This window comes from Marmota monax, unplaced genomic scaffold (genome assembly GCF_021218885.2).
Source record: "Marmota monax isolate L192 unplaced genomic scaffold, Marmota_monax_Labrador192_F-V1.1 WCK01_AAM20220418_F8-fsc00052, whole genome shotgun sequence".
NCBI lineage: Eukaryota > Metazoa > Chordata > Mammalia > Rodentia > Sciuridae > Marmota > Marmota monax.
Window position 1 is genome coordinate 7,016,072 of NW_026693473.1, and position 19,569 is coordinate 7,035,640.

Consider the following 19,569-nt stretch of genomic DNA (forward strand, 5'->3'; position numbering starts at 1 on the left):
ATCCACCATTAAAGCTTAATTTAGGTTTCCATATCTTGCATGAAAGACTAAAGTTCTTGACCTTGTGGACCATATTTTACACTTTACTGGATTCCCCTGTTATTTTAAGCATATGAGAAATGCTTCATAAACATCCACTGACTACACAAAGTAAACAACAAAGTATTAATTTTCATAAACATTTAAAAGAAGTAAATGTAAAATCAAGGATAAAGACTATCAAGAACATAGGAGAAAAGCCACAGATCAGACTGATGCCTACTCCAAGCTTTTTATTTTATTTCAATAATAACAAGGGTGCTGGTGTTGTGGCTCAGCAGTAGAGCGAATACTTGCCAGCACATGCAAGGTGCTGGGTTTGATCCTCAACACACATAAAAATAAATAAAATAAAGATATTGTGTCCAACTTAAAAAAAACAAAATATATATATACATATATATGAAGAAAAAACAGGGCTGGAATTGTGGCTCAGCGGTAGAGCACTCACCTAGCATGTGCAAGGCCCTGGGTTCAATCCTCAGCACCACATAAAAATAAATAAAGGTATTGCGTCCAACTACAACTAAAAAATGAATATTAAAAGAATAAGAAAAATAATAATAATACCAAGGACTGGGTGCAGTGTTGCACACCTGTAATCCCAGCTGCTTGGGAGGCTGAGGCAGGAGGACTGCAAGTTCAAAGCCAGCCTCAGCAACAGCAAGGTGCTAAGCAACTTAGTGAGACCCTATCTGTCAATAAAACAACAAATTAGGGCTAGGGATGTTACTCAGTGGTTGAGTGCCCCTGAATTCAATCCCCAGAAGCAATAATAATAATAATGATAATACCACCACCACCACCAAGGACCATCTTTCATGATGCTATTGTTGCATGTAATTTTCCTTCAAAGTATCTGGTACATTGTAATCACAAAACTGTGATAACTTTATATCTTGAGTTCACTAAATATAAACAGACTTATTTTTCTTGTCCCGTTTTCCTAAATGATACACTAAAACAACTATTTACATAACTTTTATATTGTATTAGGTATTGCAAGCAATTTAGAGATTATTTAAAGTATATAGGAGGATGTACATAAGTTACCTGCAAGCAGTACACCATTTGAAATAAGAGACTTAAGCATCTACAGATTTTGGTATTTGAGGAGTGTCCTAGAATCAATTCTCCATAGGTCTGGAGAGATGACTATTTGAGAATGAGGAAATTTTAAGTGTTCCTCATGACTAGAAATTATTTTTATTTGGTTATCAAGATTTTTATATAATCCCTAAAAAACTGCATAAAAAATAAAAATCAGCTGAGCATGTTGGTGCATGATTATAATCCCAGCAATTTGGGAGGCTGAGGCAGGAGGATTGCAGTTTCAAGGCCACCCTCAAAAATTCAGCAAAGCCCTAAGCAATTTAGTGAGACCCTGTCTCAAAATTTAAAAAATAGGGGCTGTGGCTATGGCTCAGTGGCAGAGCACTTGCCTGGCATGTGTGAGGCAGTGAGTTCGATCCTCAGAAACACATATAAATAAATAAAAAATAAACATACATCAACATCTAAAATATACTTTAAAAAAAAAATTAAAAAAGAAGCTGTGGATTAGTGGTTAAGTGCCCCTGGGTTCAATTCTAGGTACCAAAAAAGTTTTCTCAAGCTTATTCATAAAAATGTAAGTACAAATAAAGGAAAAGGGTTTTTAACTCAGGATGAAGTCATCATTCTACCTTGTCACTTAGAGGTGGACGATTCATAGGACTAATCCCTTTTCGAATTCCAGTTGCTTTCCTAGCCGCAAGACCGGTCATAACTCCATAAGGACGTCTCTTTCCAGGTGTTACTCTTCCTCTACAGCTCAAACTAGCTTTACCAAAACCTATAAAAGGAAAAAAAGACACAATTGCTGGATGTGGTGGGAGCTACTTCGGAGGTTAAGGCAGAAGGATCACAAGTTCGCGGCCAGCCTGGGCAATTTAGTGAAACTCTGTCTCAAAATAAAAAAATAAAAAGGGATGGGGTTGTAGCTCAGTGGAGAATGCCCCTGGATTCAATCTCCAAAGGAGAAGGAAAAGGAGAAGAAACAATATCAATTTAGGAATCCAACTGTGAGAATCACAGAATACTCAACTGCTCGAAAGAGTAGATATGAGTATTTTATTACTTATTATTTCCATATTCTTTTGAATTACACAAAATATTTCATTTTTAAACAGGGAATAAAAGTCCACTGGGAAGGGTTCTGTGGTTGTATTGAACTACAAAGGAATAGATGATTCTCACACGTTCCCTTTAGCCTTCTCTTCTGTCACTACTTTCTTAACAGGACAATCTAGACAGTATCTGTGCATTCTGGTAGACACTAAACACAAAACCACTAAGCTCTGTGTGTTTGTGGCAGGGGTGCTGGTGATCTGACCCAGGACATGGTGCATTTTATGCAAGTGCTGTTATCAGTAAGCCAACTCTGCAGCCCTATATGTGTCTACTGAATGCCTGAATTACTATTAGACTGAATTGAGATGGTACAAATAATGTAAAAGATTTCACTAATGATTTTGTATTCATTATATATTTAAATGATAATACTTTGAATATAATGAGCTAAATGATATCTATTATTACGTGATTCACATTTGTTTCTGGTAGTGTTCATTTAAAATAGAATCATTCTCTCATCTCCCATTTATTACTGCATTGCAATCTGACTACTTTCAGCCCTATTCTATTCAAATTGCTTTTTAACAAGTCTCCAATGAGTGTCAATGGACATTATTTTCATTTCTGTGGCAGGTAACATTACTGTGCTTTTCCAACATGAACCTTACTGATTTAAACACTTTTTTCCTAATTACTAAAGATACATGCTCACTGTAGAAATTCTACAAATATATAACATTAATTTGCAACTACATTTAAGCAACTCAAAATTGACTATGCATGGCCAATACTACCATTACTACTGCACTACGCGATACTACCATTTTCTAATGGTAAATACCTAAAAGGTGAACCAAATCAATCATGTAGCAACTATAATTTTATATTCTAAGTACTGTCTTATAGCCTAACACTAATACTATGCTATGAACATTATCCCATGCTTTTATATTGTTTTATTGCATTACTTTTTAAGATACATCGGATCCAAAACATTTTTACACTCATCCATGACTATTTCCTTAAGACACAAATTTCAAGAAGGTGAAATACCAGGTGAAAAGAGTAAAAGCAAACTCTTAAAGATTTTTACTTAAGTTGCAAACATTTTTTGCAGATTGAGTGCATTCATTAATATTCTGAAGAACTTAAAGAAGGGTGCTACTTTTTTTCTATTGCTGATAGAAAGTATAAACATTATCATTCTTAATCTTTATCACTTAGTCTCTGGAAAAAATGTGCCTTTTTTGATAGTTTGATTACTAGTGAGAATAAACATTTTTCCAGGCATTTTTATGGCCATCTGTATTCTTCCATTCATGAACTGTCATGTTCATGAGTCAGTTTTCTGTGGGTAAGTTCTAATTTCTTTCAATGTTTTGACAAGGAAATTATATTAATTTTTCAATAATTGACATCTTTACAGAACTGTTTCATTCAGGAACATGGTATATCCTCCAATCTATAGAAGTCTTTATTTTGTCACTAATTGGTTCAGCATAGCTCCATTTTTTTCCATAAATCTTGCATGTTTCTTGTTAAACTTGTTTCTATTTTATACATCTTGTTGTCAGTTACAAAAAAGATTCTTTTCTAATAATAATTTTCATATTATCATTCATGGCACTATAGAAAGCTACTGAGGTTTTTTAAAATTTTTTTTTTTTTTGTAATTTTACTCAATTAACTTCATTTTATTTATTTACTTATTTTTATGTGGTGCTGAGGATTGAACCCAGGACCTTGCATGTGCAAGGCGAGCACTCTACCGCTGAGCCATAACCCCAGCCTCCCCTCCCCCATTGAGGTGGATTAGTGGTTAAGTGCCCCTAGGTTTAATCACTTATTTTGTAATTAGCTGTTCCACTGAAATCAATTATTAATTTTTAAAGTCCTTTTCAAATTATTTTCTTGAGATTTCTTCTCCCTGTTCCTCACTCCCATTGGTGCTGGGGATTGAACCCAGAACGTCACAAATACTAAACAAATACTATACCACTGAACTACACCCTCCAACCTGAAATTCTTTTTTCCTTTAATTTTCTTGGGATTTGGGGGTGATAATTATGTCACCTACAATGATATGATCTTCTCTCTTTCAATACCTCAGTTTTTTTTTTTTAATTTCTTAATACAACATCCAGAAATTTCAGAGGATTATGCAAAGTAAAAATTGTGATAGAGGACACTCTCATATTATTTTTGGGAGAATACCTTTTGAATGTTATCTGATACTCTACATTTGTAACATCCTAATAGGTCTTGCAACAAGAAAGTTTCACAGCTAAAAATAAAGTTAAAATATTTTCTCTACTGTAGGAGTTCTCAGGATTAATGTGTGCTAGGATCCTCTAAGAGGGGGATGATTGCATATGTCAACTCTTGAAACTTTCTGTGATGTCCCTATATTAGTAATTTTGAGACCAGAGTTCAATAAGACAGTTATAAAAGCCTGTGTTAAGATGAATGAACCACTTACCAATATATTGCCTTTTAGCTTCCAATTCACCCATTACTGGCCTGCCTCTGATAATGGAAAATTATTTTCTTATCACCTAGCATAATGTTAAGCTTTGTACAGAGTGCACTGAAAAGATCTGAGGATAAAGGGGCTTTTCTTCTTTCAGTGTGCTTCTCAAGGTGTATTCCTATGGCACAGGACACCAAGTGATACCAACCTTGCCAGAATGCATTAGGCTAATACTATGGTGAGGCCAGAAAGACAAAATTTGAGTGATGTCTTAAATTTTGTGCCTTAGGCATCTGCCTCACTCTTGGCCCTGCCTATTCCTCTAGTAAATTTAAGATGGCCATTTCCACAGGCAGCCTTCCATAACATAGAAACTCAATGAACTTCTTTCTATCCAGAGGACCATGTTCTCACCCTCTCCAACAAGGTCAGGAACTCAGAAGGAGAAAATGGGAGTCTTCAAGATTTATTCCTGATCCACCATTTGACCCAGCTATCGCCCTTCTCATACTATTCCCTGAGGATCTTAAAAGAGCGTACTATAGGGATACTGCCACATCAATGATCATAGCGGCACAATTCACAATAGCTAGACTGTGGAACCAACCTAGATGCCCTTCAATAGATGAATGGATAAAAAAAAAGTGGCATCTATACACAATGGAGTATTACTCAGCACTAAAAAATGACAAAATCATGGAATTTGCAGGGAAATGGATGGCATTAGAACAGATTATGCTAAGCGAAGCTAGCCAATCCTTAAAAAACAAATGCCAAATGTCTTCTTTGATATAAAGAGAACAACTAAGAACAGAACAGGGAGGAAGAGCATGAGGAAAAGATTAACATTAAACAGAGACAAGTGGGGGGAGAGAAAGGGAGAGAGAAGGGAAAGCATATGGAAATGGTAGGAGACCCTCAATGTTACACAAAATTACATATAAGAGGTTGTGAGGGGAAAGGGGGGGAAAACAAGGGAGAGAATTAAACAACAGCAGATGAGGTAGAGAGGGAAGATAGCGGGGGGGGGATAGTAGGGGATAGGAAAGGCAGCAAAATACAACAGTCACTAATATGGAATTATGTAAAAATTGTGAATGTGTAACTGATGTGATTCTGCAATTTGTATTTGGGGTAAAAATGGGAATTCATAACTCACTTGAATCAAATGTATGAAAGATGATATGTCATGAGCTTTGTAATGTTTTGAACAACCAATAATAAAAAAAAAAAAAAAAGATTTATTCCTTTCCCAGGGGCTGGGGTTGTAGCTCAGTGGTAGAGCACTTGCCTAGCATGTGTGAGGCACTGGGTGTGGTTCTCAGCACTGCATACAAACAAATAAAATATAGGTCAATCAACAACGAAAATATATATATATGTGTGTGTGTGTGTGTGTGTGTATGTATATACCTATGTGTGTGTGTATATATATAAAATATATATACATGAAGATTTATTCCTTTTTCAGGTGGTTCAGCCTTAGTCCTAATGATACTGTAATTAATTTTATAATCAGAAAAAAGCAATAAAGACAAATTCTTTAAAAATCTTAAATAACTGCTGTTTTGTATATAATTAAACCATGTTGAGGAACCTATACATGAACTCAAATCTATAACTTGCTATTTTTATTTGTTTTAAACAATGAAACAACTAGCGAGGCAGTGTGCTAAAAAAAGGCTTTATATTGCTTAAGAACATGAGGTTGATACTAACATCTTAATTTTGCAGCTGAGCAAAGTGAGGCAAAGAACAATGATTACTGAGAAGTCAAGTTAGGAAAAGAAGAGAGCCATGATCTAAGTGCAGGTGGGTATGGCTCCAAAAACTGAATGTATGTCCAAACTGGGCTATAAAAATTAAAGGAAAATAAAAGGCAGAATATAATCAATAATACACTTCCAAGGTGAAAAAACAACTATCACAGAAAAAGTAGTCTCTAGATTTGTTACTACAAAATGATATGAAGATTTCAGGTCAGTGTGTTGAAGTACAAAGATATGGGCAACCACAGCATATTAAGAGACAGTCTAGGGAAAAGGATAAAAAGTGAATGGATATGTTGAGTTCAAATCATACAGGGCTTTGAAGAGGGATAAAGACTACTGCAACAAAAAATGAGGGGGTCACTATATTCACACTCAAACTATAATAACCTACAAGGAGTACTTTGGAATGATTGAAAGAAGGAAATAGAAGGTGGTAGGACCATTTCAGATACTACTGTGCCCCTCAAACATGACATGATAAAAAATTGTGAAAGGAACGAGAAATTTGAAAATATTCAAAATGAATGAATTAGTAGGGCAAAGAGAAAGATTAAAGGGAGAAGGAATCCATTAATGTTGTACAGTTTCAAGACTGGATGAGACTGATGAGAAAGTCTCATTAACAGGAATAAAACTGATTAAAACAATAAAAGTAAGTGGTAGAATATTATCGCTTGGTACATTCTATTTCTACTTGTTTATAGTACATCGTTCCCATATGTATCATCCTTTTTCACTGTCTTCTGTTTCTCCTTGAAAACCACTAAAACTAGAGAGAGAAAATTTCCTCTTTTAAATCCCTAGACTAATCCCTTCTATGAATTTCTTTCACACATACATCATTTGCCTCAATAGTTTCAAAAGCCTTTGGAAGGTAATTAAAGCCACAAGGGTGGAGCTATAATGAATGGGATCAGTAGCCTTATAAAAGGGACCCAGAGAGTTCTCTATCCCTTTCTGCCATGTGAGGCTATCACAAGATATCCATAATCTGCAACCCCAAAGAAAGCCCTCAACAAAACCCAATATTGCTGGCATCCTAATTTGGGTCCAATCTATAAAACTGAGAAATAAAACTTCTGAAGTTATAAGCTGCCTAGTTTTAGCAGCCTGAACTAAGTCACTGTTTCTGCTCCAATCTATTTTAATTATCATGTCATATAAATATTCAGGAAAAGTCTACTGTAAGTTCATGAGAATAAAAACACAATTAAGGTCCTGGTAGAACAACAGTCTTTTGACCTTGTGGACCCTTGAGTTTTGGGGATTCCCTTGAGGTGCCCAGACAACATTTTGAGAACCACTGCTTATAGTATTCTACCACTGAAGGACAATAGGTTATTTTAAGTATTTATGGAGTACCTAAATAATATTTCAATCATGGAGTTAGAAAGATTTCATTTACTTACTTACAACAATCAAAAATCATAATGAGTATTGCCAACTCTTCTCTGCTCTCTTACCTCAAACTAATATCCTCACTGATGTTACAATATGGAAATAAACTGCTCCCAGCCAATAAGAATTTAAGACATTCCCATGTCTCTCTGCACATTCATGGTATATTTAACAGTGGCAGCTGTTCTATTTTAACCTGTCACATGTAAGCAGAAAACAAAACCAAGTACAAGCTCAATTTTGTGATATCTAAGCTGTTGCTAGATATCACTTATCTTGAGGCTCAGATCATAAGTCCCATAAAAGAAAGTTTGTCTGATCTTTCATGGGCTAGAGCATATTTCACCTTATCTATTAAATCACCCCTGATCCTCACTGCACAAAATCCCTACTTGAAGTGCAATAAAACTAACCAAAATTCTCTTATGATATTTCTCACACTCTTATCTTTTCTATCTTACTTCTACTAGAAATTTCTTAAAGCAAAAGACCACACCTTTACATGGTTTCAATGAACTCTAAATAGTTACTTTAAAATACACAGTATGCATATAATATCACATATAAAATGGTATACTGAACAACATTTATAAAAAATCTTTAAATATAAATCAATGAAATTACATATTTATTTGCTACAACTAAATATCCTATCATAAAATTTACTAACTTAGATCAGCTATTTAATAAAATTGAGAGTAATTTTTTTTTGGTAGGATCAAATCTCCATTAGACATATTTTAAGGACATGCTGACATATTAGCTGTTAAACATAGAACAAATTACATGCAACCAACTGGGGATTACATTTTGTTTTTCAACATATAGAAAAAAGTCAATTGAAAACTTAGTTTCTCAAAGATTTTTTTTTAATTTTTTTTAATTGTTGATGTAATCTTTTTATAAATTCATTTATTTGTATGTGATGTTGAGAATCAAACCCAGTGCCTCACACATGTGAGACAAGTGCTCTACCACTGAGCCACAACCCCAGCCCAAAGACATTTTTATTTATGAAAAAAATTTACTTTTTATTTGAATAAAAGTTTATTCTAAAATGCTGATATTACTGCTAAGTAATGAATCATATATGTGTGTGTGTGTGTGTATCTCAAATATATATGTGTTCAGTTTCTGCCTTAAATTCATTTTAGAACAAAATAATAAATAAGCTTCCAGACTGCTAAAAGTAACTATATATGTAGAGTTCAGATTACATCTAAAGCATTTGATTTGGAGTGTTACCTCTGGAGAAGTTAGCAAATCCTAAAGGTTTTAGATGATAAGAAAAAGAATCTGGAGGTAGGGACTGGGGGTGTAGCTTAGTGGTAGAGCATCTGCCTAGCAGGCATAAAACCCTAGGTTCAGTCCCCAGCACTGCAAAAGGGGGGAAAAGAGTTTGGATGTAATTTTCTATGCAGAATATATAGCTGACCCCATATACTAAAAGGATTCTCATTTAGAAAAGGGTGTTTGCTTCCCATAATACTGTAGAAGTAATAGATAAGCATGTTTTAATTCAAATTAAGAGAACTTTCTAGTAAGTAGAATCATCTCCAAAAATAGGTCTTGTGAAGTGGTACACTGTCAATAAACATTTAAACTGGAGTTATTCTATTTGAACATGTCACTGGGAAGAAGCTAGGATCTCATGATACATAAAATCTTTCCTAATTCTAAACCCTAGGTATGACTTTGACTATTTCTATTTTGAGGCTTCTTTTTTTTTTTTTTAATATATATTTTTTTAGTTGCGTATGGACTGAATGCCCTTATTTGTTTTCATGTGGTGCTAGGATTGAACCCAGTGCCTCACACTTGTTAGGCAAATGCTCTATCCCTAAGCCACAACTCCAGCTCTTATAATAAAACAGTATCATCACCTATTTTAGGGAACTTAAATTTTTAAAAAAACAGGTTTTAACCAGGCATGATGGCACACGCCTGTAATGCAAGTGATTTGGGAGGCTGAGGCAGGAGGATTCCAAGTTTAAAGCCAGCCTCAGCAATTTAGCTAGTGAGACACTGTCTCTAAATAAAAAATAAAAATCAGCTGGAGGTGTGACTCAGTGGTTAAACAACCCTGGGTTCAATCCTGGTACCAAAAAGAAAACCAGGTTTTATGTATTTTCTAAAGACAATATGCTATAGGGCAAGTCAGTGGACAGAAAAGGAGAGGAAATACAGAATGAATTTACCAAAATCATACCATGAGCGTGTATAAATATATCACAAGAAATTCTACCTTTATGTATATATACAAAGCACCAATCAAAATAAATGAATGATGGGGCTGGGGTTGTGGCTCAGCAGTAGAGAACTCGCCTATCATGGGAAGAGCACTGGGTTCAATCCTCAGCATCACATAAAAATAAAAAATTAAAGGTATTGTGTCCAACTACAACTAAAACAAAATGTTTCTTAAAAAAATAAATGAATGAATGAGCAAAAAGAAGATCAGTAGAGAAAAGAGAATGGGGGAAAGAAGTGGGAGGGGAACTGGAACCGCAATGGGATAATTCAAATTCTATATGTACGACTTTGTCAAAATGAACCCAACTACCATGTATAATATTCTAATTAAAAAAATAAAGATAGTATACTAAGAATCCACAAATAACAGCATTTCATTAAAACTTACTTTCAAAACTTACCAGAGTTTTGCTGGATCCCCCACCGTACTCTCATCTTGAATTGCCGAGTACTAGTTTGCTGGAGTCGTCTATTCAGTCTTGGAAAATTCTGCTTCTTTCCTTCCTTTCGATTCAACTTGATAATATCATCTATAACAGAGGAAATGCCAAAATTATTTTCATTTTAATTACTGACTAAATTACTCAGTCTCATTTTTTAGTTAATAGATTTCCTATGTCCCTAACTTCTACTTTGAAAGCATTGCCATTAAGAGGTTAATAATGGGCTGGGGTTGTGGCTCAGTGGTAGAGTGCTTGCCTAGCATGTGTGAGGCACTGGGTTCAATCCTCAGCATAAAAATAAATAAAAATAAAAGTATTAAAATTTTTAAATAAATAAATTAAATAAAGGTATTGTGTCTATCTACCAAAAAAAAAGACATTACTAATAATAAGATAAAGCCCAAATCAGCCATTTTGCTTGGTGTTCTGCAGGAAGTTTTTGTAGGAAAAGTTCAAATAAATAGCCCAAACAGATCTACTAACAAATGAAGAGTTCTACTGTCCATAGCACTTCTTTCCCTAATGAATATAAATAAGTAAAAAGTCATTTACAAAAATTATTCATATTGTGCTTACTTTCCATAATCACAGAACTCTCCATTTTTAAAAGATGACCACCTTTTATTAAAACCATAGGTGAGGGCTGGGGCTGTAGTTCAGTGGCAGAGCGCTTGCCTTGCATGTGCGAGGCACTGTGTTCGATCCTCAGTACCATATAAAAATAAACAAATAAAATAAAGGCATGCTGTCTATCGACAACTACAAAATAATTTTTAAAGAAAACCATAAGTAGTCAAAAAATAAGTAAATTGCCGACCAAAATTTCTAAATTAATCTCAACAAATATTTATTGAGTATGTACTTTGCACAATGACTGTATATGTAAGGCTGTGCTGTAATAGAAGCAACAAAAGTATAATGCAGTCCCTGTTCTCAAGTATCTTTAATTGATGAATCAGATGTTCAAATAACAAATACAAAATTGAACACAAGTACCATGATAAAGGTGTAATATTTTAAAAATTGCTAATGGTTACATCCTCTAGCAAAGTCATTCAGGGTTACTTTTATTTTATTTTTTTCTATATTGACTTCTGTAATTTCTGCAAGCCTTATTATTTACAAAAAACACTTTCAAACAACTCCAGGATAATTCATAAACATCACATTTTACTAACACCACAAGAGAACAATATGAAGATTGGAACACTAAATGTACTCCAGATTCCTATTTATATCTGTTAAAGATTACTAAAAGTCAACAATCCTTATTTAAGAAATATCCAAACACTTTCTCTACAGTCCTAACGCCAATATTAATTTTAATGATTGATAAAGCAAATAAACCAAAGATTATGTTGTACATGATCAACAACTTCAAAATAAAACTTAACAATGATTAACTTCAATTCTCTTTTCCAAATTGTTTAAAGTACAAATAATCTATGTGACTAGAATCAGTGTTTTCTAAGTTAAAAGGAAATATTATAGATTTTAAGGATCAATGCTAATGGCTCTACTTCACCCACCTGTAATCTATAAGACTCCTACTCACATTCAAATACTATTCATATAAAATACTTCAAATCTCCCCCAAAGTATGTTGTTGTCTTCTTGAGATCAATCTCGAAGCACAAAGGCATTTGTGAGGGGCTGGGGCTATAGCTCAGTGGTAAAGCGTTTGCCTAGCATGTATGAGGAGGCACTGGGTTCCATCCTCAACACCACATAAAAATAAATAAATAAAATACAGGTATTGTGTTCATCTACAACTGGAAAAAAAAAAAAAAAAAAGTCAGCCAGGTGTGGTGGTGCCTGCCTGTAGTCCTAAAAGCTCAGGAGGCTGAGGCAGGAGGATTGAAAGTTCAAAGCCAGCCTTAGCAACTCATCAAGGCCTTAAGTAACTAGGCGAGATCCTATATATATATATATATATATATATATATATATATATATATATATATATATATATATATATATATAAAATACAACAAAAGGGCTGGGAATATGGCTCAGTGGTTAAATTCCCCTAGGCCCAATCCCTGGAAGGAAGGAAGGAAGGAAGGAAGGAAGGAAGGAAGGAAGGAAGGAAGGAAGATTTGTCAAAGGTAAAGACACCAGGGCTGAGTGTGTTGTTCAAGGGTGCACAGGCTCAGCATGTGAAAGGCTGCAAGGGCCCAGGTTTGATCCCCAGCACCACCAAAAAGAAAAAAAAAAAAAAGTTAAAAGTTAAAGACAATAAGTTTGGGGTTGTGGCTCAGCAGTAAAATATCTGTCATTCCTGAGGCCCTGGGTTCAATCTCCAGCAAGTAAAGGAGGGAAAAAAAGATACTAAAATCCATTTTTTTTAACAAGATAAGGTTTCATATCAAATATATGAACATGTTAAATTCTCAAGAAGCAGAAAGAAAATACTTAGAAGACACTACTTTTGAAACACTACTTTCCTTTAACAAGTTGCTACTTACTCTTGACAAAGTCTATACAATCTCAGAGCCTTGAGAATATATTCAAAATACGAATTTGGCTAGGCACCATGGTGTACACCTGGTATCCCAGCAACTGGGGGGACTGAGGCAGGAGTATTGCAAGTTCAAGGCAAGTTTGGGCAACACAGCAAGACCCAGTCTCAAAAAAAGAGAAGAGACTGAGCTCTATTTTAACTCTCCACAGTGAAGATAATTATCCCTCCATTCACTTGAATATCATAATCACCAAACAAAATACATACAAAAAACCAAAAATTGCAAGCTTAAGAAATGTTAGTTATGAGAAGACATATTTAACGTTTCCCTACACTCTGGAGCTTGAAGGTCTAGAAGAAAACTGAAATCCTGGTTCTGCCACTTATGGGCTTGACTATATAACTTTGAGCAAGTTACTTAATTTCTCCATGCTTCAGATTTATGTAAAATGTGAATAACAACAATGACTTATATGTAGTGTAAAAATAAAATACAGTGCTTATTATGTACCAGGAACTGTTCTAAGTAGTTTGTACATGCATATTGACTCATTTAATACTTACAACAAACCTATAAGGTAGATAAACTGTTACTATCACCTTTTAACTGAAGAGACACTGACAAGTTATTTCCCTATAATCGCATGGCTGGTAAGTGGCAGAAAAAGCAGGATCCCCACCTGAGACAGTGTGTCTCTGGATTCCATGCTGTTTATCACTAGGAGTGTAATCCTCATGGATTTATTATGTAGATAAACCAAGGCAACATATAAAATGCCTAGTCCAGTGCCTAGCAGATATTATTAAACACTCAATAAATATTGTTATACACTTTCTTAGCTTTAGGTCAAAAGATTCATTTCTTTTGAGCTTTCTACTGACAAAACAGTAAGACAAAACTTGAAGGCAAGCATACTAGTTCTGTTAACTTAGTTAATTCCCACACTGGGTTCTGACCTGTGGCAATCCTAGAAAACAAGAGTTCTTGACTTCTGACCAAGAACTTTCCAGATAAACCAAAACAAAAAAGAAACAAACAAATGGAAAGAATTGGCAACTAAAAGAATATTTTTAGGCCGAACACTATCCTAAATATCGTCCTTAGAAAGCTTACACCTCTAAATCCACTAGTCAGGCATTTACTTTTCAAATCTCTGAAATACTGCAGGAAAGAGAGCAGGCAGATCTGATTACATCTAATACCATAACTTGAATCCCGACAAAAATGTAATCACTTTTGGACCATCTAAGTTGGTGCCTCGGTAGTGTTAGATGTAAATTTTTAACGGAATCACCAACCTTGCTTTTTATGTAATAGTACCAAACCAGGCCACCCTTCTTATATGTGCGGGACCCTCCCGCCCCTTTCCCCCACCCCGTGCTCTACCTGGCTTTTAGCGATCCACGTAAATCCCTCGGTTTTTATTACTTCCTTTTTCTAATTAGCTAATAACTTTGGGGCCAGGATAGGGAGAATGTGCTTTTCTAGACACACCTAATAACACACATCTGATGCGCTCCTTGCCTAACGATAATTCTGACAGAGCTCCTGGGCCCAGGGGCGCCCGTCAGCAGCCAGTAGGCCTGAGCGGCTATGCCCAACAAGCCCTGGCAGGGAACCACTCTTCTAAACCCATCACAGACCCAGCTGGGTCTTAGGAAACCACAGCTCCCCCAGTTCCCACTCCCGATAACGCCCCCGGGGAACACGCTCGAGGGAAACCCGCGGAGTTTCCCTGACAAAGAGCGGGGTAAGCGGCCAGTGGTGGCGTCCCTCTGGGGGACACGAGGGTACACGCACCCCTGGACCCTCCAAATCTCCGGCCCGCAGCGTCCCCGTCCCCACAGGCCCTCGTCAGAGAGAGCCTCCACTGAGGGGACGCCGGAATCCCTAAGGCTGGACTCTGGCACCCGGCGTTTAGCTCCAGGTGCCCCTCTGGACCCCCAGCTCGGTTCCGCCCACCCGCAAGAAAACTCGATCGGCAAACGCGGCCAACTGCCCCCTTCCCCCACAGACCGCGCCACTTGGTTCCACCCACACCTCCCCCCTCTCCTACTCGGTCCAACTCGGCCCCTCACCCAAAGACATATCTATTTTGTCGAGGTTTTCATTGCTGCGGGCTTTCGGCGGCGGCGACGGGGTCGCGGTGGCTCCCACCAACCGGGTACCAAACCGGTTCATGGCTGGAGACGTCGCGCTGGAACAGTCAGCCGGGAAGGCCAGAGTCAGAGGCCTGCCACCTCCCACTCACGCACGCAGTCTAGCTGCACCGAGGGAGCGCGCACGCGCGCTGGCGGCGTCCTTGCCCTCCTACCCGCGGCAGCGGGCGGGGGAAGGGGCTATCGAGACTAGCTGTTGGCAAGAGCGGCTCACGCCAGCGCTAGCTCCTAGCGGCCCTTGCCGGTCGGGGCGAAGCACAGGAGCTTTTACCTTGTGCGCTGGCCAGACCGGGGCTTTAACAGTTCGTCCTTCGGCCCCAGTAGGGGGCTGTTAGGGGATGCTAGACCCTGAGCACCTCAAAAATCACATGTTTTAAATGATACCATGATATTCCGTGTCCATCGGTCCCTCCTGCGGAAAGACCCCCTGTGCTTCGGTACACGCGAACCTTGATTGCAGCCTGGGGAGGCGGAACACACAGACCCCTGCGAGCGTAGATTGCAGTACTGCGTCCCAGTTTTCCTCGCCCTGGCACGCTACTTCACCTGCAGCATGCGGAGTTGCCACGTCCGAACACAAAAACTGCAGTGACTCTTCTTGCGTCACCTTAACAATAAAAGTGAATGCTAACGTTACCTTATCTCCACCACCTCTCAATCAGTACTCTCAAAGTATTTGGCACGGTATTACCTTAATAACACCTCTTCTTCCCTTGGGAGGGTAAGTATCTCTGCTTATTTAACTGCGTTTTTCTCTCATTTGCGCTGGGAATTGGTAGGATTCGGGTTTGTTTGGGGTTTTTTTTTTCTTCTAATTATTCCTATAGGAAAACTTATTAATATTTGATGAATTCCTGCTTAATAACTTTCCCCCTGTTTACAAAATGTGTTATCCCCCTTTCTTCCTACCTCATTTCTTCTTCTCCCTCAAAATGCTCATATGGAAGCACTTGGGTTATTTTGTCCTATAATTTGCATCTAAGGGGGGAAAAAAAAGGTAGCTATTCTGTCCACCAAGAAATCTCTCGGTAATCTTTCCAATTCCTAAAATTTCGTTAGCGTAGAACAAGGCAGAACTTTGTGATGACCTAAAGTATCTCAAAACCATAGTAGCCTATGCTTAATTTAGTAATGTCACAATGTCATGTGGTTTTCAACTTCAATAGCAATGACACAATTGGCTATTTTTTGCTTGGGGATTCCATGTCTTTAATTTCTTATTTTGCACATTGTTTTTGTTAATAACTTATTTCCCAATGTTTATTAACAACAACAACAACAACAAAATATCTGTGTCCTATCTTCCCTTTACATGTCTGAATTCAAAGCAAAAGGTTGCAGGTGATATTGTTTTTTATAATTAGGGTTACCTTAATCATAAAACTACATGTGAATGTTCTTTGTAACTGTAGCATGAATAAAACCAAGAGCCATTCCAGGAGGTATATATCTTAACTGTAAGCAAAGAAACATGATGTGTGTGTGTGTGTGTGTAAAAGCCTGGATAGTCTTGAAGAAATGTATGGTTTTTATTAAGCTTTTGGAAATTTATAAGTAACTCTTTATCCTCACAGGTCAAGTTGGCTTTCTTACCCCTGCCAAAAATATAACTATACAGGAAGAGTGAATCAGCCTAGGATACACCTGTGGAGGAGTACAAAAAATTTTAATGGTGAAGGAAGGTTTTAACTAAGAAAGACCCAAGAAAGGATGTAGATGTATCTCAGTGGTAGAGCACCTGCTTAACATATGTGAGGCCCCCAGGTTCGAAACCTAGTTCTGCAATAAAATAAAATAATAATAATTAATAATAATAATAAAATTCAGCTTGTCAAGGAAAATAGCATGGATTCTCTTGGCACAAGGTTTTTTGTTTGTTTTTTGCATAAGGGTCTTGATTTACTACTCTGTCTTATAACCTCCACCTTTCCCTGCTAATAACTAGGGAAAGTGGTTTGTAGAAGTAAAAGTCAGTGGAACACCTAGGTTTTTTTGAGTGATAACTTTTCCACTCATTTCAGTCATTAATCATGTGATCTTGGGAGCATTTCTGGACCTTATACTCATCTTCAAAACAAGAAAGTAGTAGTACTAATTATATAAATTATACTAAGTTATTTCTAGATTTCTTACAGTTCTAAAATCCCCTTCTCACAAGACATGTTTTACCACCTTAGCCCTCTCTCAATATAAATAACTTCTATGAGCTCTGTTCATTTGTAGGAGTAAACTACCTAAGGTTAAATTCCTAATTGTATCTAAGAAAATTAATGTACTTAGCATTTGGAAGCATTTTGTATTTATGTATTTATAAGACAGATAACGAAACCCCAAATACATAAAATCCTCCCTACCACTAATATAATATAGATTTCCTTTTATTTTAGTCTTCTGTTCAAAACTTGAGCCCTAACCCAAATCTTAACTCAAAAAAAGACATGCCTCAATATTTTCATTAAGCAGTTTTTGGCTGTTTCCCCTGGGGCTGAGGGTCTCAGAGTCTCAGAGCAACCTCCCCAGATTCCAAAGGGAAAAGCAAGAGAACAAGAGTGATGCATTGTGTGTAATAGTAGGTCTGGTTACACACAAAACAAAACAAAATAGCAACCTCTAAAACAACACAGCAAAATGAAGAAGGAGACAAGCCAAGAAATCAGAACTGGGCCTTGTACAAGAAGTCTATCAGCCAGCTAGAAGGGCTGGGGTTAAAGGGTCAACCCTGCAATTTTCTGAGGCATGAGAGTCAGCTATTCATTTAATCATATACTTATTGAGCACCAGGTATTGTAATACGCTCCAAGAATAGAATGGATGCAAGATGGATGTAGTCCCTATCTTCTCACAGCTTGCAGAGCAAAAAGTATTTTCTGAGCACCTACTATGAATAAAGCACTATGCTGGACACAAGCATATAGCTGTTCAATAACTTTAGCTAAATCAAAACAAACAATTCCAGCAGTCACCCTTTTTAGAGGCTTGATTTCATAGTATAGATAAGACAACATCTAGGATAGCAGGGAAAAATACAGGACCCATTAAATCTGGATTTCAGACATAAACAATGAACAACCGTTTAGTGTGTGTTCCGGGTTTTAGATAAACCACATTTTTTTTCACTAGACTGTTTTATGAATATTTAGGATACGTTTATACTAAATAATTATTCATTTTTTCTGAGATTCAAGTTTAACTGTGAGTCATTTTTATTCGCTATATCTGGCAACCTTAACAACATACCATACTTTCCTATTAACATTTTTCTGACTCTCTTTTTATAAGCACAACTTATATACTTCCTCCCTTAGATTTCTTTTTTCTTTTTCCAGGACTTCATACTTGCTAGGCAAGTACTCTACCACTGAGCTTCATTTTCAGCCCCTTAACCTTTTAAAGCTAGTTTGATATGCCTTTTAAATTTTCTTTTTATCAGTTTTATTGAGATGTTGATAGACAAAAAAAAGACATACCTAAGTTTTCAATATATATAGTATGCAGTGCATATACCTGTGAAAACACCACGATAATCAGAATAATAAATATATCCATCATTCCCAAAACGTTACTTGTGTCACTTTGTAATCCTTCCCCTTACCTACTGCCTGGGCCACCACCGATCTCTTTTCTGTCACTATAGGTTAATTTGCACTTTTTAGAATTTTAGAAGAATGGAATCATATAGAATGTACTTTCTAAAAACTGGATTATTTCACCTAGCATAATTGTTTCTAATTTGTATATTTTAAAATTTATTTTTCTTACCTTATTGCACTAACTAGAGACCTGATATTAACCATGTTTAATCATGGTCAAGTTAAAATGAATGTTTTTGCCTGGTTTCCAACCTCAGAGGGAAAGCATTCATTCACCCTTAAATATGATCGAATTTTTTTTTTTAAGATATCCTTTGTTAGGTTAAAGAAGTTCCCTTCTAGCTGGGCATAGTGGCCCATATCTCTTATCCCAGCAGCTCAGGAGGCTGAGGCAGGAGGATTGAGAGTTCAAAGCCAGCCTCCGCAAAAGTGAGGTGCTAAACTCAGTGTAACCCTGTTTGTAAATAAAATATAAAATAGGGCTGGGGGTGTAGCTCAGGGTTCAAGTGCCCCCGAGTTTAATCTCCAGTACAAAAAAAAAAAAGTTCCCTGTGTTGTTGGTTTGCTAAGAGTTTTCATAAATGAATATTGAATTTAATACTTTGTTGAATCTATTACAAAAATGAAATGGTTTTTCTTTTTAAATTTACTAATATAGTGAATTACATGGATTTTCAAATGTTACATTTCTGAGATAAATATTCTTGGTCATGGTGTATTATCATTTTTATATATTGTTACATTTAATTTGTTTTGTCCAGGAGTTTTGTCTTTTCAGTATGTAACTTCTTTTTCTTCTAATGTCTTTCTTATAATTTCTAGCTCAGTCCATAGAGTGCTCGCCTCACATGCACAAGGCCCCAGG

General features: G+C 36.5%; 2 protein-coding genes across 3 annotated transcripts in view; one reads left to right on the forward strand and one right to left on the reverse strand.

Moving 5' to 3' along the window:
- Fyttd1 (forty-two-three domain containing 1) overlaps positions 1-19,569 on the reverse strand; it is a 38,404-nt gene that overhangs the window by 10,425 nt on the left and 8,410 nt on the right. Inside the window, exons 1-3 of one of the 2 annotated variants that reach the window (XM_046457832.2) lie at positions 15,034-15,236; positions 10,449-10,577; positions 1,725-1,873 (exon numbers count right to left, since the gene is read on the reverse strand). In XM_046457832.2, the coding sequence (XP_046313788.1) occupies positions 1,725-1,873; positions 10,449-10,577; positions 15,034-15,136 (381 nt within the window). In that variant the 5' untranslated portion in view covers positions 15,137-15,236. Of the gene's footprint in view, positions 1-1,724; positions 1,874-10,448; positions 10,578-15,033; positions 15,237-19,569 lie in introns of those variants that run through there. The other variant, XM_046457833.2, reaches the window with a different exon arrangement.
- Rubcn (rubicon autophagy regulator) overlaps positions 15,334-19,569 on the forward strand; it is a 66,416-nt gene continuing 62,180 nt past the window's right edge. The window contains exon 1 of the mRNA XM_058583540.1: positions 15,334-15,835. The gene's annotated coding sequence lies outside the window, so the exon portion shown is untranslated. The remainder of the gene's footprint in view (positions 15,836-19,569) is intronic.